Raw genomic sequence first — 24,413 nt, 5'->3', positions numbered from 1 at the left:
CACATCAATGGGAGCTGTGGCAAGAAGGTTTGCTGTGTCTGTCAGCGTAGTGTCCAGAGCCTGGAGGCGCTACCAGGAGACAGGCCAGTACACCAGGAGACGTGGAGGAGGCCGTAGGAGGGCAACAACCCAGCAGCAGGACCGCTACCTCTGCCTTTGTGCAAGGAGGAACAGGAGGAGCACTGCCAGAGTCCTGCAAAATGACCTCCAGCAGGCCACAAATGTACATGTGTCTGCACAAACGGTTAGAAACCGACTCCATGAGGATGGTATGAGGGCCCGACGTCCACTAATGGGTGTTGTGCTCACAGCCCAACACCGTGCAGGACGCTTGGCATTTGCCAGAGAACACCAGGATTGGCAAATTCGCCACTGGCACCCTGTGCTCTTCACAGATGAAAGCAGGTTCCCACTGACCACATGTGACAGACGTGACAGAGTCTGGAGACACCGTGGAGAACGATCTGCTGCCTGCAACATCCTTCAGCATGACCTGTTTGGAAGTGGGTCAGTAATGGTGTGGGATGCTCACCAGAGGTAGCCTGACTGCCATTAGGTACTGAGATGAGATCCTCAGACCCCTTGTGGCCCTGGCTTCCTCCTAATGCAGGACAATGCTAGACCTCATGTGGCTGGAGTGTGTCAGCAGTTCCTGCAAGATGAAGCCATTGAAGCTATGGACTGGCCCGCCCGTTCCCCAGACCTGAATCCGATTGAGCACATCTGGGACATCATGTCTCGCTCCATCCACCAAAGTCACGTTGCAGCACAGACTGTCCAGGAGTTGGCAGATGTTTTAGTCCAGGTCTGGGAGGAGATCCCTCAGGAGACCATCCGCCGTCTCATCAGGAGCATGTCCAGGCGTTGTAGGGAGGTCATACAGACACATGGAGGCCACACATAATACTGAGCCTCATTTTGACTTGTTTTAAGGACATTCCATCAAAGTTGGATCAGCTTGTAGTGTGTTTTTCCACTTTAATTTTGTGTGTGACTCCAAATCCAGGCCTCCATTGGTTAATAAATTTGATTTCCATTGATTATTTTTGTGTGATTTTGTTGTCAGCACATTCAACTTTGTACAGAACAAAGTATTCGATGAGAATATTTCATTTACTCAGATCTAGGATGTGTTATTTGACTGTTCCCTTTATTTTTTTGAGCAGTGTATATCATACAAGTGTATACAACTTGACTTTTTAATTTATTTGTCATGATCTATCATTAACCAGGGTTCTGTCTGTAAGCAGAAACAGTACTATGAATTGGCATCCAGCTGGGAGAACTGCAGTTTTCACATGGAGGCAGACTGACTCTCTAATTTAGCCGCAATTCATCATTACACCACTGACTCAACATCATCAATGAGAAAACTACACATTTAAAGCCTTTTATGACTCTTAGTGGACTGATGCGTTATCGTTTTATCAATAGTATGTTAGAAAGTGTATGTTAAAAAATGTGCACTAAGCAAATGGCATGACTGAATCCAAATTTTCAATCGGATCATCAATCAGAATCAAAACCAACAAAAGGTCCATGAGGGTAATGTCTTAGACTGCAAATGAACAGCGTTGATAGATAAGACAAGCTGACAACAGGCATGTGTTCTTATTTTGTTTCTATTTACATTAGAGTACTGTGATTCACCACACATGTGCTGAGCGGATGTGCCTGAAGCGACATTATGTTGTACAGTCTTTCACAAAATGAAGCCTACAGTAAACAAGTGTTCATTGTTTTTATTACTTTGTTTTCTTTTGGCAAACTTTCAACTGTAACCATTTTAAGCAATCAGCTGAAACATTGTGACATAACACTCTAACTGCGCCTACAGCTCGAGTTGTGCTGGGGAACCCGGTATCCTGGCATTTACCTGAATGGCTCATCATGTTTCCAATAATAATAAAAAAAACTGTAGCAACTTAGAGAAGTCACATTTGCTGCAAAGATGGACCCCTGTTGCAAAGTTTTATGGAAGAGCTACTCACATTTCGCAGCAATGACCAGATACTAACGTCACTTAATTCCATGCCAGGCTAGGCAGACACTTTGTCTGCACTGATGAAGATGGACTTACCTAGGCATGTCAAATACTTTAAGTAGCTGATCTGAGTTTCTATTTTCTGAATATTTAAGCTAATAATTATTTGACTACTTGACGGCCTCAGAGACTGAGTATAGTGCATTAAAGGTTGTCAGGCGATTACTAAGAAATAAAAAAAAGAAAAAACAACAAGGTGACATCGTAGCGAAAATAATTTACTCTCTTTTGACATAGCGGCACACTGTAAATTTGACACCCTACAAGCCAATACACTCGCACTATAAAAAACAGGGGTACATCATTAGTGACACATATGAGTTATATACATGATAGGATGTAATGTTTCACAAAATGCATTTTCTTTATCTATATCTAAAACACATTTTTAGTTATGCCAACATGCAAAAAAATAAAAACCACAATAGCTGCTTCAACCTTTTCACAGTCTGGCCATACCTTCAAATAGCAGTGATATTTCAGGACAACAGCAACCTAACCGTTGAGGATGCCAGCTTTGGGTGACACAGAAAATGCTTAGAAATAACTCTAAGCACACAACCAATAATCTAAGGTGTTCCCTAAGCCTTCAAACTGTTAAGATATCCATCTGATGAGATCTAAGAGGGAGGCAAGACAATTATTCAGCGCCTGGCAAAAAGAGCTGTCTTGGTGTTTACTTAACATTGCTCAGATGGTTATATAGTTATACCTTCTCAAAGTAGATCTGAGGTACAGATGAATGGCCCTGTTTTTTTTCCTTTTGATGAAAAACGGGATTCAAAGAACCCCCAAAATTGTGCACTAAACCTAGTAATAAACTTACAATCAAGGCTTGACATTTTCAAGTCTCTGCAAGGAGCTCCAGGAGAGAGAACATTATGCATGCAATACACAGTGAGCTAACTGTTACTGCGGCTAAATAACCCCCAGCAGGCTCTGTAACACATAAATCTTCAGCTTTACTTCGGAAAACGTAAAGCTGAAAATAAAAAAAAACAGCAATGAGCCAGAAGAACGTCCTGAAACCAACCCTGCAAAAGTTCTGTAATCTTGGAAAGCCTGATGCAAAGATTTTAGTTAAATATTAATACCTGAAGCATATAAAGTGCAAAAAAGGTGGCTGAGTTATTAGCAGAAAATTGAAGAAAGTCCTGAGGTACGGATGAGGAAACAGGATGCGTAGCTCATCTGGCTAATGCAATATAAAAGATTATTATGAGCATCAAGCTCATGTGTTGCACGTTTTTACTACTTTTTCCTGGCTCTCGTTATCCTGTGGAACCCCACAAATTGCCTCAACCCCAAACCTTCGCCATTGAACTGCATTATCTCACTCACACACAACAGTATCTCACTCACACGCACAACATTATCTCACTCACACACAACATCTTTAACCTGTCATTATCCTATCCTAATTTTCTCACCCCAACACACTTTTTCAGCATGGTTCTCAACACATCACTTATAGATCAAGAAACAGCCAGTCAGAAGATACAAAGGAAATCTTTGGATGATGTCATGTGGTACATTTGCTGTTCCAGGACTGAAATCAGTGGGGAGAGACCTCCTCATTTTTTCCAGAGTATGACCCAAGGTTTTGGCTCCTCTAACTAAATCTACTTTTCCAGCTTTCCCTTTGCTTCCGTTCCTAAACCCAGTATTTTGTTTTTCTGACATAAAAGCTTTCTTACATTTTCTAAATAAATAAGTCCAAAGGTTAATTATTGCTAAAACATAAATCATATTGCCTAGTTTCATAAAGATTGAAGATGGAGGCCAGACAAGAACAGCTGTGTTTGCACAGCTCAACATTAGCTAGGTTCAATTGACCCTGCTGATTTCCTCCAAGTGAGGTCAAGCAGTCCATGTGTCTCAATTGTGTTCCCCTCAGACCAACCACAGTAATTTCTCAGAATTCTGCTGAGGACCCAATAATGGGCATTTTTATCCCAGGTTTTTCTTGGTCCATGTGCTCAGAAACGAGTGAGCAGAGTAATCAGAGACATTTTCTAAATGGACTCTGTCTAACAGGCTTCACTTTCAAATAATAAAAACACACTTTAGGCCTCAATTTCCAGCATGCAGCAACAAAATACTTCGAAATATTACAAGCTAAAGGCAAAAGTAGCTACTGACAGTTTTTAAAGAGGCTAAATACTTACATTGCAATGCCTTGCAACAGCGTTCGCATACCTTAATCCTTTTCACAATCCGCCCCATTAAAACTAAAAACTAGAATTAATTTTATGATCTAATATTAAGTGACAAGTAAATGATAATAACTACAGGTGTTCTGCGAAGGCCGCAGAGGTTTGTTAGAGAAGATTATTGAACAAACAGCATCATGAAGACCAAGGAACACAGCAGACAGGTCAGGGAGAAGTATAAAGCAGGGTTATGACAGGGACATGGAGGCTGTGTAAAGTGTGGTCTATATTTGTTTTCAGCCCCCTGTGTCAATACTTTGTACCAGCTGTTTGTTGAGATTACAGCCTCAAAGTCTTTTGGGGTATGTCGCTACCAGCTTTGCACATCCATTCTAGCTAGGACCATATGTTCAGGGTCATATTGCTGCTGGAAAGTCAACTTTTGCCCTATCTTCAAGTATATGTAGACTTCAAAATGCTTTCCTCCAGGATTGAAGTGTTTAGCCTCATTCTTCAACTCTGACCATTGTCCCTACCCCTGCTGAAGAAAAGCATCCCCACGCCACAACGTTGTTACAACTGTGTTACACTGTATGAATGGTGTGAGCAATATGATGCCCAATGCAAGTTTTCCACCACATATAGCATTTTTATTAAGGCCAAAATAATCAATATTGGTGGCCAGCAACATCTTCCACCATCCCGCTGTGTCCACCCAGCATGGCTTGCGACAAATAGCAAATAGGACTTTCTTATGGATGTCTTTTGGCCACTTTGTTTTTGTATAAAGGTCAGATTTGTATCGATAGATTTTCCCAAATAAGCTTAACAACTCTGCTGCTCCCCCAGAGCAACCATTATGTTGGTCTTTCACATCAAGTCCCAGCTACATACATTAAAGTTTGTGGTTGTAGTGAAAAATAATAGCCTGCTCCTGTAAACACTTTAACACCAATTTAATCATCTTCCACTGGCACTATCACAAGCATAGCACTCTTATGTAAGTTGCTGCTGAAAAAGGAACATAGGGTACTTGCAGCAGATTGTCTTTCTGCTGCCACAATAACCTTGTTAGAGACAAAACCACAAACCACCTCAGTGCAAAAGTGCTTCTTATCCCCTGACTGCTGTATATCAGAAAAAAGCACAGGCTGCAGTAAAAACCTTGACAAGTAGTTAAATCATGCCGTTCACTGTTATTCAGCGGTGTAACAGGGCCGATTACATCTCCTTTCCTTTTGCTGATTTTCTTTCTTTGGAACAATATTTAAGGAAAGTAGGAAAATAATGTTTTATTTTTTTTTTTTATCCAAAGACAAGACTAATATTTAATTTCAATTCTGCAATAAAATCAAAACCATTTGTAACTTAGTGGTAACTGACTCTGGCTAAAGTCAACATGGTATCAGACTAAACTACAAATGGGGAATTAAAGTAATGGGAAAAAAGCAGAGCTGCCCTAAGGACAATTTGGAAACTATGTGGCATATTTTCCAGTTTCTAAATGCACTGGAGCCTATCATGTCTCCCAACTGGCAGACGCACAGCAGGAGACCTTTAAACATCTCTCCCAAACTATCTGTCGGCTCCCGCAGTCGCTGCTGAACTGTTACTGCAGTGCTGGCTGATGGCTGGCCGAGATTATGCTCTGTGCCACTTTTGTCTCAAGTCAAGGATGCTATCACTGGCAAAGAATAAAACAAAAAAAGGTGGAAAATTGCTACTGAATTAACTTAGCCAACTCAATAAAGTCTAGAATTAACAAAAGTACAAATGAGTACATAACAAAAAAATCTGAATTTATGCTTCATTAAATAGTTCAGTCAAATGTTTCCCAAAGTACATGAAATATGATATGTGTAATGTAAATGTAATCCATCCAGGACCTGTTTAGGTCTAGTGCCAGGAAAAGGGCAGCTGACATCTACAGACCCCACACATCCTAGTTACAATCTTCTAAGACTTTTACTTTCAGGTCGGCACTAAAAAGCATTATTCACAAAAACCAGCCACCACAGAGACAGTTTCTTCCCCCAGGCTGTCTTTCCGATGAGCACAAAGAACAATCTACTGCCCGAGTAGTGAGCTACTCTGCTGTGAAACAAAATAAGCACATTTGCACTATTATAAAATTGTTTTATTTTTCTTTATATCTAAAAAACTATTTGGTTGTACATACACATACATGTACATACTGCTCCTTTATCCTTGTTTTCAATTTATTTAAAGTTTATGTATTTATAGTTAATGATGGTATGATGTGAGTGCTGAGACCAAAGTCAAATTCCTTGTTTGTGCACACAAACTTGGCTGATTCTATGAAGATGATTCTGATTCTAAAGATTGTACTTCCTACTCAGTCTTTATTGCCCTATAAAAACTATTACACCTTGCAAAACATTCACAGCTTTTCAGATTTTGTCACGTTACAACTACAAACTTCAATGTACTCTACTGCGATTTTATATGACAGACCAGTGTGTTAGAGCACATTAATAAACAAACATCATCATGAAGACCAAGGAAGACACCAAACAGGTCATGGAGAAGGTTCTGGAGACGTTTAAAGCATTATTGGGTTATCAAACATATCCCAAGCTTTGAACATCTCACTGGTCAATCCAGTATTTGAAAATGGATAAAGTAAACTGCACACCTCCCAAGACATGGCTGTCTACCTAAAGCAGGGGTCTGCAATCTTTAAAATCCAAGGAGCTATTTCTGCTGCCCCCCATTCCAGCTAAATAAAACATATTTAATGCCACAAATGTTACATGACTTTACATTAACTGTTACATTAACTTATACATTTTATTTACTATAGCAAATATGTGGTCATTTTAAAGAACCAATATTTAATTTCCATTTTTAGATTTTAAAATAAATAAAAACATAAGTTTGGTATGCATAACTTTTGCAAATTAAGAATTACTACATGGTCTTCTTTGGGTGGCTTTTAATAATTGTTAGCCAAAGTTAAAAGCCACTGTGAAAGGTACAAACAGTCACTCTGGAGCCACAGGTTCCAGACCCCTGACCTCAACTGACAGACAGTAAAAGTGAAAGTGAAAAGGCCCGTGGTAACTCTGGAGGAACAGCTACTAATTATGCACTCCACTATCTTGGCCTGAGTAGAAGGGTGGCAACAACAAGCCACTGTTGAAAAAACAGCCATAAGCAGCCCCAATTGCAGTGTCCCACTGAAGAAAAAACGTGTTCGGGTCTCATGAGGCCAAAATGTAACTTTCTGACTGAAATGAAAAATGCTACATTTGCCAGAAAATAACACCCTAAACACACCATCCCCACACTGAAACATGGTGATGGCAGCATTATGCTGTGGGGATGCTTTTCTTCAGCAGGGACAGAAAAACTGGTCAGAGTTAATTGAAAGATAGATGGAGCTAAATAAAACACAGCCGTAGAAGAAAACTTGTTTGACCCACAACATACACCCAAAGTTTCAATGGTATGGTTTATGTCAAAGCATATTCATGTGCTAGAGTGGTCTAGTCAAAGTCCAGGCCTAAATTCCTCTGACAAAACCTTAAAATTGATGTTCACAGACATTTTCTATCCAATCTGACTAAACTTGAGTTATTTTGCAAAATGGGAATGGGCAAACATGGGACTCTAGATGTGTAAATGTGAAAGAGACGTAATCGAAAACATGTGCAGCTGACAATGAAGCAAAACTTATTGACTCAGTGGGGATGCTAACAAATGCACACCTCACTTGTTATTTGTAAAAACAATTGAAAATATGTCTTCCACTTCCTAGTTATGAACTAGTTTGAATTGGTGGACCAAATAAAACCTAAAAGAACTACACTGAAGTTTGAGCTTGTAACAAAATGTGAAAAAGTTCAAAAAGTATGAATGCTTTTGTAAGGCACTATTTTTTCCTTCAGCTGAAATTCCAAAGTAGTTATGAATGCTTGTTATAATGGAAAAGAAATGTTCACTTTGAATTTACATTCCACTATATATTTTTGCCTCCTATAGATTGGCTGATGAACTCTAGGGACTGTAGAGGAAGGTGATGTCATACTTCATCCTTTCTGTCTGCCTTTGCTGAGCAGCACTGAGGTTAAAGGTCAGCTGGCTCAGCATCAGTCACATCAGTCTATTTCTGTTACTAATTATTATTGAGGGCCCTCAACTTCATGGACCAATCCCCCTTTAAACAAGCACAACTCTGAAAAGACAAAGACATCACTTTTACTCGTATTTTTTGTGCACGAGCATGTCCCACACAGGGGTCACGGTTAAATACCCAACACAAAAGCTTGTTATAGAACATATCCGTACTATTTAAGCCATATCTTAACCTCAGTGTAATCGCCAAAAACTCTACCAGACAGAATAAATCTATCATATCCTGTTCAAAGGCTCTATTAGCACAAAAAAGCTTTAGAAAATCTTAGCGTGTATCTGCATGTTAAAAAGCTCTGTTGACAAAAATGCTGCAGCTTGTCCGGTCGGGAGACCTCCACCAGATACCTAACGGCGTTGAGTATAAGCAGCCGCAGGGAGATTGGAGCTTTGAGACATTCTAGCAGCAAACATACACAGCACATATGGAAACTTAGCAGAATTACGAGAAACAGGGCTCACTTGTGGATATTGCGGAACATCAGGCAACCTAAAATTAAGTGTGATTTGTGAATTAGTGTGCATGAGTATGAGTGCGTGGCAGAGGTCGGTGGGGTTCTGTGAGCCAAATTTGCAAATCTTCAAAAGGATGTGGCCACTGCCACAATCCCTTATTTCATGCAGCATGTAAAGTGGGATGAGCACTGGGGTTGACCAATGCCCAGACCGCAGCCGCATATGTCAGTATGGACAGTAAAATGGAGATTATGCTTTGCTTTCATCGGATTTACTAAAAGATGTCAAATCAAAGTACAACTGAAGCTTTAATGAACTCCCTTAAGAACACCCCATTTAGAGACATGCTTCACCAAACAATACACCCATTTTTAATCTCACATCCTTTTTTGGCACTAACAAATCTATAAATACATTCATCAATAACAGTTTGAATTGAGCAACATGATTTAAATTAATACAGAGTAGTTGAGACAGCATATGGCCTACCTCGAAGACTTCTTCATCAAGTATTCTAGTTCCAAACACTATAATTCCTTTGGTATCAATGATGGGGTGGGGGCTTCGGAGCAGCTTCTGGGTGGTCTTCTTTTTACAGTCCAGAATAAGGGTGATGGTCTGTTTGTGCACACTGATGGCCACTCGATGCCACCTGCCAACAGGAGATGATGTTAATTCACACACTTCAACGATCACACGCAACCCGATTACAAGGCACTAACAGGCCTTTCCTGCAATGAGATTCAAACGTATACTGCTATGTTGGCTCAGATGGTACAGGTACAAGTCACACAATAATTACAAAAAATCTAATATCAGAAATGCAAATAACATGACACCAGGTTGGAGAAGAAAAAGACACACCTGGGTAATATGAACTACAACAACATTTAATTGCCCTTTGGGAGTAAAAAAGTATTTTTGATTTGAATTGAATTGTTTAGGTGCTATTGAAACCACTGCAATAAAAATAAATGTCTACAGATTACAGAACAAGATACATACAGATAAAGCATGGAGATGGGAGCGGATCCAACCCAACACTGGTATCAGATCTGATAATGGCATCGCTATTTTTATTGAGCTGTTCTGTACAACTTCTCAGAGCAGAAAGCTGAGGCTAAATGTGCTAACGATGCAAACTACTAACATAGCTCATTGAAAATGGTTTAAAAAAATGTCTCCATTATTGTATTTTTTTAACAAATGCATGTAATTTCACTTTAGCTCATGAATAATTAATGTTCAAAAGGCTAAGTTATACAGTAACTAGGTCATTATGTCGATAAATATAGCAGTTTCTTGTGTCATTTTACCATCTTATTACACTACACAAAGCAATAAAATTCAATCCATTGTTCAGATTTAGCTGTTCAGCAGCACACAAAAATATAAATACAGACAAAATATTCTAATGCTTTTGGGTGTAATTATCAATCTTGTGAACATGAATACAATCAGTTTAAGTAAAACCCCCAAAAATGAATCTCTAATAAAGAAAAGATATTTGTCTACAGTAAAAGAGTGAGAGATTAATGCACCTACTTTCCGTCAGCCAGGTTGATTCCTCTGAAGAGCGGGTAGTCCTCTGGACTGGGCTTGCCTGTTTGGTCCTCGTAGAGGAAAACGGGGGATCGTCCCACTTCCAGTCCGAGCTGGTGGATGCCCTGTTCATTGTACACGGACAACAGGAAGGACTGGCTGCCCTTCTTGGGCTTTACTGTTGCCAGGATGGAGAAATCCTCTGGAAATGCATCACCTGACAAAACGGGTCGTGGGTTGGACACAAAGAAAGAAGTTTTGGAGAGTTACGAGGAACATGGACGATTCATCATCATGACAGGAATGTAATATAGCTTCTCTGGCTTGAAAATGAATTGTAGTATTATGTCAGTAGACAGATTTAGTGTCATGAGGACGCATATTATTATTATTGTTACTTAGACAGAGATCGGTTGAAATTGAGAAGCTATTCAGATGGGCGTCGAGCAGCAAAAGGAAACAACAGCAATGTAAAGAGTGCCAAGAGTGAAACAGGATAGGATTAATCTGAGAGGGATGGCAGGCAGACCAAAGTCTGGTCAGAGGGAAAAAATGCAAGGTTAGAAAGAGAAATACAAAGTGAATAATTTCCAGTACAGCACAGGATGAAGAGCATTAATGACAAAAACATCTGATCCTGGGAGACTTTGTGAAACCATCCTTCAAACTCCTCCTCAATTTTTCCTCCCGTCCCCAGGCAGATTCATTCAACATACATGGAGACTCCAAATTATTACAGGAGAGATTTTTAAAGACACATTTATTTGGAAATGGAAATACCAACAGCCTATTGGTATGTGATCACATGAAAGATATCAAAACGATCTGTTACCCTCCATCTGCATAGTTCCACTATGGAAACTCAACTATTTCCTCAATTGTGCCAAAGTATGGAGCCACATCTGCCAGACAAATTCTCTCCTAGTAGGGTGCACTTTCCAACTTTCAGAGGAGAGAACTGCTTGCACAATTTGGCTTCATACTTTAGTCGAGATTAATGATGTTTTAGCTTGAAAACGTTTAAAATCAGGTGTAGACATGGCCACTATCCAAATGCTGTCAGGATGTGACTTCCTATGGTCAAATAAGCTAAAGCCTTACGTTTTAGAACCTGCAGCACTTTGAGACCCTTATTTTGAAGTAAGAAAGGAATTGCTTCCTCAATTGTGTGTTGACACAGTCAAAAGACTATTTGTAGAGGCCAACCAACAGTCTCAACACTTTTGATATGCTATCTCATCATTTGGAGAACCCAGAACCTGGTTTGTATGCATCGGGAAATACCACAACTAGCTAACCAATAGTTGGCAGCTACTGAAGTTAAAGGGCTATGTGACTGTTTATAAGAAGTCTGATCATCTGAGATTCTAAAATACTGATTAGTCCTGAAACAATTCTTTAAAACACATCTAAAAGCTTACGGATTCTTTGTGTTTATCGAGAGTGAGAATTTTCAATTCTTGTTGGCATTAGAATCACCTTAGAATTAGTCAAGCATGAAAAACACCAGTGAAATGGACCAGTTAATCCGGGACTAGAATGTTTTACACTGATAACGGAAACTTTTAAACAGCTTTTGATTTCTGAAATCTTTATTTGCAATAACAAAACATTTTTCGATATACTCTTATATCATGTTTTGGCTCATCTTGTGTGCCGAATGTATCACTACACCCCTACATCTTTCTGATGTTTATTCTGAAAAATGATTAAAGTCAAGACTGTTACGAGGGAAGCAGTGTTGTGGATTATGTTTAACATAAACAAAGAGAGCACTCGGTCTCCATTAGCAATCTCTTGTGTGGTTTCCTGACTCGCGGGCGGAGCAGAGAGGCAGGGTTTAGGGCTAAAATGTTGTGGAACCATCAAAGACTCCTATAATGCCATCATTTAGAAAATAACCGGGGGGAGGCTGGAAAATGTTAAACTGTGGTCACTATTGATTGGTTACTCATACTTAATCATGTACAGTGGAGGAAAAGGTGCCTCAGGGAGAGTGGGGTGTAGAAACATAGGTTTAGGTTAAATTTGCAACTGTCACCCTTCTTACTTTAGTTCTTCTTTTATATCCTCAATCTCCCTCTTCTTGTCAGCAGCTGGATGTCTGTTTGCCTTCCTGCCTCGTCTTCCTGCCTCTTTCTATCATCTCTACATTAATGCTCAGCATCAAACCGTATCATGCGGACAGCACATGCCTTGGCAGCGTCCTCACTAAGGAATTCTGCTTGGAATCATATGAGAAACGTTGCTTTAACTAAAAGATGTTGAGCCGGGATAAGAAAGGCTTTAGGCTTTAAAAGAGGAACACAACGATGAGATAAAAATATCAAATGGGGAAGAGATTCATGTAAGAACTAAGTGTTGCAAAAAGAAAAGCAGAAAGACATCAGACATGTCTGTCACGCAGGTATTTAATGAAATGCCGGAGAAAGTGATCAAGTTCTGTCTCGCTGTATGGAACAATATAGCAGTGCCCCTCCTCCACCTGTTACTACACACTGTCAGTAGGCTGGCTTGAAGAAGTTTGAAGAAGACCGACCCCACAGTACCAACACCGACCGCGTGTGTATGTAGCGACAAACTCATTAAATTAACTTGGATAAACTTCAATTACTTGTTACCAACTGAAGCAATTCATTTAAGTTGGATCATCTCTTTCTAGAGTGATGAAGACAGTCAAGAAGCACAGAAAACTAAGACTGTAGAATAAATGAACCACTGTCCTCATAAGAAACATTGTTGCCAAACACCAATGGGAAAAATATTGTTTAAAAAATCTGTTGGTTTTTTTTTCTTTCTGGAAAGTGACAACTTAAAACTGCTTTTCTCATTTCATATGTGTGCTTTTTCGGGTTTAATATATTCTGACATGCAGTAGTCTGAAGAGTTTACAATGGCATCACCACCACCAGTTCCAGACCAAAAAAAAATTTTTATGGAAAAAAAACCAGGAAGTGAACCCCAGACATCAGAAGCAGGCATATACGCAAATAACAATATTAAATTTCTTGCTATTACTAAGTACAGCATTTAAGATTTAGCTAGAATTTCTCCTGGTTTCTCTCTTTGGCTCATGAGTTCTACCATCAGCCCGTGTGTATAAAAGCAGTTAAATGAGGTAGAAAGTCTTGCTTCCTGTAACTTGATTATTTAGTCACCCCTGTGAACAAGTCTCTTTTTATGAATGAAACATCAGCATTTCAGCAGTCCTTAATTTTGTTGCAGAGACCTCTAATTGTAAGTTGACACACTATCCATGCATATTGGCACTCCTTGTAAAGATGTTTAAAATGTTTAGGAAGTGTAAGTGAAACCTTTTTTTTTCACTTATACCTTGTTGATCAGAGTATCTAGGAACTTTTAACTTTTAAACCATGACTTTCTGTATCCCTAGGGAATAAATATTTCATTGCACAGAGGTCCGTTTCCCTTAGCTAATCATCAAAATGGGAATTACAATAGAAAATGCTATTCAAAACTAAGGCATTTGTGTGCTGATCTACAATTCGCAAAATTGCTGCAAGAAAATACCTACTACTAAATTTTTCCAAATCTACAGTGGAAGTAATGATTTAAATGTTTAAAGCTAGCATGCATAGTGAGGAGAATGGTGAGGAAGATAGACAGATCACAGGGCACACTGTCAGAGAACTGCAGCAAAGAGTGGCATCTGTTGATCACCAAGTTTTTATATGATTTGTTTTAAGTGCCAATACCTGCACTGTAGCTAAACTTTAAGGTAAAAGGAAAACCGTCCAAATACAATGTTCGAGCTAGCAGTGAGCAGCAAATATAAAGTTTTTCTTTTAAACTAATATTTAAAGAAAACACAATTTTTTTAAGCAAAGCTTCTCTTCCATGGTTTCCTGTTAAATCCAGGACATCATTTAAAATGATTTTCTTAACTTCTACATAACTGGACAGAAAAGTGCCTCAAGATCGGGACTGCACAGAATTATAAGTACATGTGCGATACTGTTGGTGAATGTTGCATATGGCTTCAGTAATCAGTGTTTATCTTTGCCTTCCTACTTTGGGTTCATTGCAAACATACAGTAGACCCAAGATAGTGAACAGCTTACCCAGCTGGACAAAAGTAAAGCTATTATTTCCAACTCAATAAAGGTTTTATTGAAAATGCTGCATCTAGCTACATTTGCTGTTTTGGCAATGAAATAACTTAGTTTTATTTTCCTAATGACTAGCAGAACATCTTAATGCCCTCCTAAGAAGTTCTGCTGCATTAAACAAAAAACATAATGAAATATAAGACCTCCATTTAGAGCCTAACTGGTTACTGTTTAATTTGCTAACATTTAGTGCAGTCCCAGCAAATCTTTGCATAATTGATAATGCAGCAGGTGATAATAGCTATAACTATAATAGCAATAAATGTACTGATAAGAAAATTTGGACCGATATCGTTATCCGATGTTAATATTGCTGTTATTGCAGATGACCGATATTTACCAATATTAAATATACACCGTGCTTCAGTTAAACACCCCACAGTCCTGCGATGCATCAAAATCACTCTCACATGCCTAAACAAATACCACATGGCCAACCCCCCTCCCCTCCCCTTGCTAAAACATATACACAAAATGATGGAAATAAACAATGTTGTTAATATCAGCTTAGTTTTATCACTGGGGCTGACACCGATATGTTAATAAAATGACATAAAAAATGTTTATGCAGATATATCATGTATCCCTAATACTTGAGATATAAACAGTAAGTAATCTGATTTGAGTTTAGCTTTATCTAAATAATTATCACTAAATATCAGTGTAATGGATACCAGCAAGACCATGTAATGATCCATATCAATTCAATGACTCAATTCTGCCTTTATTGGTCCTAAATTGAAATGATCAGAACCATCTTTCTACAACAGTTCAGACCAAATCTGAACATGCTAAATAACCACTAATTTAAATCTAAGTAAAGGCAAGCGCAGCTGTTAGTTGGCTATTATACATTCTCTCCAGGCGGTTCCTTTTTTGCAACTTATGATTGAAGTAATAAAGGTAAGAAAGGTCTCCAGTGTTTTAAGAACCTCAGTGGTTTTATATGATTCATCTCTTCCACATGTTTGCCTAATGATAGCATGTCTGCACGTGTTCTTTTCCAGCACATCATCACAGACCGTCTGTGGTTACTGGGTCACGGGCCGGTGTGTTCCCAATCAGAGCTGCTGTAGTTTTTATTTTATAGTCAGAACAAAATAAGGATATTTGCATGTCTTCATTCTTTCACTATTACTGTCTGTGACTTTATGTCTAACCTTTTGGATTGAGAGGATACTGTGCTGATTATTAAAGCAAAACAGTTCTTTGAGCCAAAGTAATAACTAGCAAAGGGGGGGAGATGATGGATAAAATGATGTCAGAGTTTTAGTTGGAATATATTAGCGAACATTCTCGTTAGAGAAAAGCGAGACAGGGGCCACATCACAAAAGCAGGGACCGGATTTTAAATCTTTCAAGCCCCAGACAGCTAGTTAGTCTGTTTGCACCTAAAGACCATGTGGTGCCTGGTATAAACCCCACCAGTTGGTTTGTTTTATGTAGACTGTTATTTCAGATCCTCCAAAGTAGCACATGTGTAATTATAGCAATGTGTGTCTAAACAAAGATCCATAACCAGCTGCGCTGTCATAGAGCATCAAAATGAAAAGGCATTTGTTCATTTGTGTGATTGGAGAGCTTGTAATGGCATGCAAGCCACAGAAGCCTCATGGCTCAACTTTAAGCACATAAAAGAGTAGGTCAGGAATCAAAGGACTAGCTTCTGACAGAACCGTGTCTGGGGATGTCATCCAGTTTGAGTTTTATCAAAGCTAGGGTCTGTCTCGCCGCAGTGGCTTCTCAGCAAGTCTCACTAGATGGACGTTGGATAAAAAGAGAAAGGAACAAAAGACTGCGGGGTAGCGGGAGTCCTGGCGAAATGATAGGGAGGAGAAATTATAATGCTTGAGGGGGTAAAAGGCAAGGGAAAGGGAGGAGAGAAAGGAAAGTAAGTTCGCAAGCGCACTAGAGCGGCAGCATGAAGCCACGTCAGCACAGAAACAACAAGGCAAAAGTGGAACCCCCCTCCTCTCCCACCCCTGCTTTCACTTCTTTCCCACTGTCCAACCATCTCCTATGACACAGAATATTAAAGGGTTGGATCAGATACATATGCTGTGGGATCTTTTGGGAAAAAAATTATTAACTCCCAATGAAAAAGCTACAAATGCATCTTGTAGTATTGGATCTCTGACTTGCTTCCTTATAAAAGGTACACTGTAATATTCAGGTTAATTTTACAAATTTAACTATAGGCAGAACACATTATTATAAAGGAAATTGTCACGTCTCGATATTTTCATTTGCTCTCAGTAAATTTACTGTTAATTAACTGAATCAGAGCTTTGACTGAGACACTCACCTGGGTAAAGCTGTTTGGTGGGTGCACTAAGCTGGGCATCTTTGGATACTCTGTACGCCACATCGGGTCCTTGTGTCGACCTCCTATGTGAGCAGAAACCCGTTGTTTTTGTAACACCCTCAGGTAAATTGTGAAAATCTAAAATCTTCAAGAGGTCTGCTGGTTCCGCTGCAAAGAAGAAAACAAGAGAGATGTTAGGGATCAGTTTACAGTCTTTATTATATTGTTTACACAGTGCAAATATATATGGAGTCACTCAGAGCCTGAAAAGCTTTATTGGGCCTTAAATAGAAATGGCGCAGACTAATCTTGTCTTGTATTAAAATCAGAATTTTAACCTAACTTTAAACGTTCCTTAAATCTCACTTATAATCTTGAGTATCTTGAGTATTTGTAAATTTTGCTTCTGTGATAATTCTAGTGCTGTTCAGGGCCCCCTGCTGGTGAAAGGAGACTATGCAGCTGCTCAGTTTGCTTATACTTTGAGCCGACACTGGGATCGCTGTATAAACAGCTCCAAAATACTTGCCCCTATATATACTTAATTATAGCTATTTCTTTCACCATTCTCTCTATTTTCTGTCTCTTGCTGACTGAGATGGAGTTGGTTACTCAGCAGAACAATTCACATTTAGGGTCCACAGAAAATTTATGTTTTCCCATTTAGGAGCTAAACAGAGATGTGTCCATTTATAGATTCCCATGATCATGGGTTGAAAAACCCATGCTTTGCTTGCAGAGTCCACCGCTTGCCTCTCTTCGACCACAACCGTGCAATTAGCACACTCTCAAGCCGGTCATCTTGGCTGTGACCGGGCCACCGCAGGAGTACGCTGGGTCAGAACAATGTGACATGGAGATTGACCCTGCACCACAACCGTCACGTGCCAAAACCACCCAGAACAAACAGCTGTTCATGCAGCCAGAAGCAACACGATGACGTACACCAGTAGTAAGACAAAGCAAAGATCTATGCAAGAAGGGGCCACAAGGTCATCATGAGGAATTTGGAGAAACACCAAGGTTCGGAAACATATTAAAAAGAAGACAATTATAGATTTATTCTATAATTGCTCAAACAGAAAACAAAAAAGAAAGAATATAGGACCTACAGAGGCTTTGGATCTCCCTGGATGGAGATCCAAGTTTTTAAGCATGATGCAACCTTTCCCACCTTTAATGTGACATTTATTCTGCATAATTCAAATGAAAATATTGTTAAAACACCATTTCAGCATGTCCATCAGCATCTCACATCTTGATAGCATTTGCCAACTCTAAGCTGCGAGAGTTCTCCAAACCTATCAGATTAAGTCATCTCTGGTTTTCTGGCAGATTTAGCTGTGGACCCCAGCTCAACTATTCCAAAAGCAACCCCTCAGCATGATGCTGCCACTACCATGTTTCACAGTGGGCATGGTGTTCTTCTGGGTGTTTTATTCCGGAGAAAGGTTTTCTGTCTTCTCACTCAAAGTAGAAGACAGCAGATGGACAAGAACACAAACAGGACTTGTTGGAAATTGCTGCTGCTCCTTCTGTGTTACTGTCAGCCTCTTAAAAAGCTCTCTGACCAATTTGCATCATGTATTTTTCCATGTTTTTGATAAAACATCTATTTAGAAACGATGTTAGGTGTGAAATCAAGAAGATTGAATGTCATAACTATATCAAAAGAAGTATTAGAAGAAGGGTGTGCAGATTTATACTAGGTTATGGCAGGGTTTTATTTTGTATATTTAATTTTTTTTATATACATATCAAGTTTAAAATGCATCATCTTAACCAACCATAACTATAACATGAATCTTCAAAGAGCACAAACTGTTCAAAAAGTCAACCTATAATAGAAACAACCACTTAAAATTAAATACGCCTCTAAAGATGTCAAATGATGAACAAGAACATTTCAGCCGAGCTTCAAAGCCACCAACGGAGACCTGTAACAACCTCCAGCTGTATGTGGTTATGAGTGACTAACATGCAGCAGAAATCAATTAAAAAAACATCCTTAAGCAGCAGTTTTCCATTGAAAAAAACTTCAGCTGCACGTTTTCCAACAGCTGTGCAATGTTGTATAAAAACAACTTCTTTACCCATCTCCTGAAGCCTTTTCTGCACTTTCAAAAGAAAGGCTCAATAAAGAGCTTTAATCACATTTAGAAAAAAAGAGCAAAACTAAAAATGAAGGTAGTTGTTATGATGGGAGGAAAAGCATACCCAAAACTGTGTTACAAAAATAGTTTGATCTGAACCTAATAAGTATTTTCTAAATCAGATCCCAGCATTGCTGTGGAGGTAATGACAGATGGAAGAACAGGCATTTGTGATGGCAACTCACCTTATCAAATGAAGTACCCCACCCTTCAATTTAAAAGCTCACCTAACTCAGCCTTTATGCTGCACAAAGTACCTATAATCACACTCCTGTCAGGGAATCCTACAAGATGACACAGCTTTTGAGTAGAAGAAGGGTCTAAACAAAATGAACAATTTATCTGTCAGCAGCTCCCAATGAAGGTAGACAGAAAGAAAACCACCCACCCACCACAATATCTCCATCAGCCACCATGAAAGGGTGTTTGATTGAATGAGACTAACTTTGAGAGCTCCATAGCGCAGGAATAAAGGTGTACGTTACACTATTGTCTGATGGGAAATGTTCCCTCATTCATCCATCATTATTCAGTTTGTCTACAACTGTACTCTTTCTGATCAGAGCCGCATCATGTTTCTGTTGTACTTCCGTAAAGTCCTGGGACAGGGGCTGGAAGAATGGGCACAGCACCTTTTTTCATCAAGGAGAAATATTGTAACAGACAACCTTTTATGTGAAAACTGTATATCTGGTTAATATGGACAGAATAAGATCTCCACAAAATCCTGCGGTACTAAAATGCTATATTTTTCATCAAAGTGAAGCCAGTCTAGCAAAGCACTGACTAGGTGACTTTGTCTGGTTAGGTAAGCATAAGTTAAGGTATATTCAGTTTTAACCCTCTTTATTTGAGACCCTTATTTGTGAAGAAAGAAAGGAAGTTGTTCTGGAGTTGCCCTGTTGTGTTGGAGTCAACAAAAAAAGACATCTAGTAAGCTGACAACACTCGTTTACATAAGCACTGAAGAAGCCCCCACCACTTTGATCTTGTATGTGTGGTAGTATTTGGTGAAAAAAGAAACAGTAAAATAAAACACATCTGATATAAAACAACCTGTAAACACTGTGAGAATGCCGTGACTGGCTAAAAGTCCTCCACTAATGACGCTAAAGTTAGCGCCTGTCTCATAGCTTCCAGTGGATGCTACGTTGAATTGCCTTTTCAGTTTTTTAATGAATCTGGACTTTTTGACAATTTCTGGTACAAAATCTAAAATACCTAGACTGATCAAACCTGAACTGGATAATTCTACATTGAAAAGAGATTTTTTTTAAAACAGGCTGCATTTATGAAACATTTACTCCACTTGTGAAACATAAACAGAGCATATTGAAAGCTTTCTTGGCATTAGGACCACCTTAGAATTAGACAAGCATAGAAAATGTGTGAAAAACAATAAATGGGGATTGTTTGTTTGCCAGAAAAGATGTCTAAAGTCTCAGCTCCCTCTCGGTAACCCAATTTTGTAGAGCATAACAATATTAGTTGAACATAAGAATATGATATTGTTGAATGTTGCAAGGGGGATATATTGCCTGTGAATAATCCTGATTTATATTATTGTCCCATCATTTTGACAACGCTAAAACTTTCCTTAAGCTTCAGTATCTAAGACCCCTAAGAGCTATATCAACTGTGGGTTTAGACAGAATGAAAGTCAACACTGAACTGTGGATTGAGCAGTTTTTATGATCTCAGCTCATTATTAGCTTTATGAAGCTTATATGAACTGAATGCCTTCATCTCTCATTTACAAGTGTTTCATTACCTTCTATGTAAATACACTCCACTATCATGTAATCATTCAATTTGTAAAATGCCATTCTAATGTTACTACAGTTGTTTTTTGCATTTAAACAAAAACCAGCAGTAGCCAAAATCCTCCATGACCAATTTTATTTGTTTATAGGTTCCAACAGCACACTAATATTGATAACTCAATTGATAATTCAATAACGTTTCTCTGGACTATACTCACACTTCAACCCAACAGTATGTCTTTTAAAGTAACAAAAACGGAAGTATTATAACAAGAGATACACAGCAAAATTAGCTGTTGATGGAAATCAGCTGATATTCTGCTGGATTAGACCTGACTGGTAACCAGTCGTTTGAAAACTCATAAATCCAATGTTTTTCCAGTCAGTGAATGCTCCATACATAAGCACTACCAGATTGTGTGTGTGTGTGTGTGTGTGTGTGCGTGTGTGTGTTACTAAGTGAAGAATACTTAAATTTGGAAGTGAATTGTTTAAAAATAAAGAAGTACAGAGATGTAGGAAGCTATTAAAAAGGTAACCGTATTTTCTGCAACACGTTGAGATATGTCTGTGTAAGTCTGAGTATGTCACACGAGTGGCTTACTCATTAAACACTGGAAGCGCTTTGGAGTTCTCAGTTAAGGTAAGGATCAACATTTTGAAGGGATTACACACAAAGACTGTGGTTTTAATAATGCTAACTTTCCTAATCGCTAATATGTAACATGCTCAAGACATTTTAAAATATATACTATATGCATGTTCTCCTTATTAAAATAATAATGACTATTGCTGACAGGAAGGCTAGAAAATATATTTCTGAATGCTGTTCTTATATTTTCCATCATACACTTCTTCTGAAGAAAGAAAAGTGCATTGCATGAATCAGCCGCTTAAAGTTTTTCAAAAAAAGTAGATCGGAAATCATAAACAAAATTCTGATCCGTCCATCTATAATTATGACCTCCAGCTCATTAAGTCAGTGGAAAAGAAAGAAGCAATAATTTGTGGTGAGAATCAGGCTGACATTCATTGTTTCATGACCGATGTCTTGAGTGTGTTGGCTACCATATTTTCCATACAGTCGGTGGCACCATCAAACCCTCTGACCACCATCACCATCTATGCTCTAAAGAGTTATTAATGAAATGCCTTTCCAACCTGTTCCTGCTCACTGCAGGTAAGACAGCTTATATACTTTTCTCTTTCTTTCAAGAAAAAACAATTTTGGGTGTTTGAAAATATTTCTGTTTGGAAAAATCTATACCTCTATGGCATTGAAACTAACAAAGCACCACCCTTCACTTTTGCCAATGTAATGATGTTTCAAGACTACAGTTGGCAAGCTAAGGGAGCCTTGTATGTTAAACAGCAAACAGCAAGGTGGCAACTCGAATGAATAGCCATCAGCACTCCCACTAACGAAATCCAATGTCAACGTTTCCTCTGCTCTCACAAAACCTCGGAAGGTAACGCACGATAAAATTTCTATTCAGGAGTCAACCACCAATTTTTCAATGAGTCAAAATTCTCTAGTTTTGGCTTGTATTAGTGATTGACAGGTCAGTGGATGTTTGCTTTAATGGTTAATAATTGTGAAATTTAATAGAATAATTTAGTTGAATAAAACAGAGTTTATGATTGTATTCGCTATTGTCCTCGGAATCAACAGGTGAGACTTCAAAGAAATTAGCAAAGCATTGTTGGGCAGTAAAAGCTTGATTTGCGCAACTCTAGTTAGTCTACAATAAAATGCTAAAGAAAGATGGCAAACGCTATATTTTGTCCTCACGCCAAATGCAAAATAAAATAACTCCCAAAACTGCTCAGAGAGAAAGAAGATGTTTTTCTTTTTCACAAAGAAATGCTTCAAAGAGAAAAAAAAAACAACCTAAAACCCAGCCTGGCACTTCAGAAATGTGCAAAAGCAAACATTATCACTTCCACTCCTTTCCCTCATTTCAACTTTCTCAGAGTCTCCTTCATTCACAGATTTCTGTCACCGGCAGTTGACCCGGCAGGGGAATCTCTCCTGACCACATCCAAAGATGCAGGTTTGGGGCTTAATCCCACCTGTTAAACTAAGTTGTTTACCAACTTGATGAGGCAGGTCCCTTGAGCAATCAACACCTCTGGAAGTGGATGCTAAAATAATTTTCACCTTGACCACAGCCGCTCATATCCAAAAGGGAGGTTCGCCTCAAGTACACACAAACTGTTTATACGTGTGTACATTCACTCTTTGCAAGTCTGCCACACATTTAACACTATTTTCACACAAAAATAAAACAAAATGCAAAAAGAACTGTTAACAGTGTATCAAAATTTGCCAATTTATCTTTTATTGGCTCTGATCAGTTTGTAGCAGGTCAAATACTGAAAAATATGTGGGTGTGGAAGAGGATATTCCTATTCATTAAACGCACTAAACTAACCACCCCACCAGTTTAGGTATGTAATTGCATCAACCAACAACATGCATGTTGAAGCAATTTTTGTGGGTTCAATAAAAATAAAATAAGATAAACCTGCAGCACATCTTTGTCTATTCTGCACTGTTTTAGTTCCCAGAATAAAAAAATCATAATTAGTTAAAATCAGAATGGGCAGATCAGACCTAGAGGACAACCAGAAATCAGCATTATGCTAGGAAAAGCTTGATCACTGTAGTAGTAAATAGTTTTCTTTCTTTTTTTATTTTTATACTTTGCTTCTTATGCTGACAATACTTGGCTTTTATCAACAGACTGGAGCCATGGTTCAGAAGGCTGTGATGCTTCATTAAGCTAGGATCTTTGCAAAACAGAAAATGCCTTTACACAGCAGTTTCAAAAAAAATAACGCCACTGAAATCCAATGTCAAATTACTACATGGATCGTAAAATTGATCAAAAAAGAGGACAAATTCAGGATTTCTCCTTTTTTATGTGATAAAAGGCACAAAACTCAACTATGTCAGTTTTCTCTTGCAAGAAAACTTTAAAACTTAGTTGGTCCTGCAGTATTTACAGAAAAAGTAGTAATATGACATGAAAACTTTGCATATAATACCTAGAAATTTGCCACCAAGTATTTCTTTGAATTTTAAATTTTTTTACACTGTTATTGGACTTTTTTGTCAGATACTGGTTGAAAAAAGGTTTTAGCACAAGAAAACAGTCAGATCAAAATACTACAAACATTACATTAAACCACCTGCTGACAAAAGTATACTTTATTTTTTGGGATTATAAATATCTTCCTTTCCCAATCTGACTTTATTGTAACTCTTTTATCCAGTCTGTAAGTGAACAGGAGCTTGAGTGCCAGCTTCCTAATCCCATTTACGGCTCAATGCCAAGACTGTTGTGGATCCATTTTCTAAGCATTCATCAACCCTCAATTTTTACAAACGCACACACACACACACACACACACATACACATACATACACCACCCCACCCATTAACCCCACCCCCACAAACAAAGTCGCAGTGACTCCAGACAGCACCATTTTATTTGACAGCAGGAGAGGTGCAGAACCAGTGCATGATGACCTTTTTAATGGGGGGTGGGATGGGGGGGATTAACATTCTTCAATTTCGGACTGCCCTCTTTTCTCCTCCTTCATCACCACTTCCCGAGGTGAGGGCTGACTCTCAGGCACATGCTTGACCTAGGCCTGAGGACATGGAGTAATTAGTAGCCATAAAGAGGACCCTGCCTGTCTTGG

The 24,413-nt window shown here is 38.7% G+C and overlaps 1 protein-coding gene across 2 annotated transcripts in view; it reads right to left on the bottom strand.

The window, feature by feature from the left end:
• The window catches only part of col5a1 (procollagen, type V, alpha 1), a 102,664-nt gene that overhangs the window by 63,907 nt on the left and 14,344 nt on the right, over nt 1–24,413 (bottom strand). For both annotated transcript variants that reach the window (XM_047372697.1, XM_047372696.1), the window contains exons 2-4: nt 16,786–16,953; nt 10,354–10,567; nt 9,298–9,460 (exon numbers count right to left, since the gene is read on the bottom strand). In XM_047372697.1, coding sequence (XP_047228653.1) covers nt 9,298–9,460; nt 10,354–10,567; nt 16,786–16,953 — 545 coding nt within the window. The remainder of the gene's footprint in view (nt 1–9,297; nt 9,461–10,353; nt 10,568–16,785; nt 16,954–24,413) is intronic.

Source organism: Girardinichthys multiradiatus, chromosome 8 (genome assembly GCF_021462225.1).
Source record: "Girardinichthys multiradiatus isolate DD_20200921_A chromosome 8, DD_fGirMul_XY1, whole genome shotgun sequence".
Taxonomy (NCBI): Eukaryota; Metazoa; Chordata; class Actinopteri; order Cyprinodontiformes; family Goodeidae; genus Girardinichthys; species Girardinichthys multiradiatus.
Note: the sequence above shows the minus strand (reverse complement) of the source record. Positions and strands in the feature narration are given on the sequence as shown.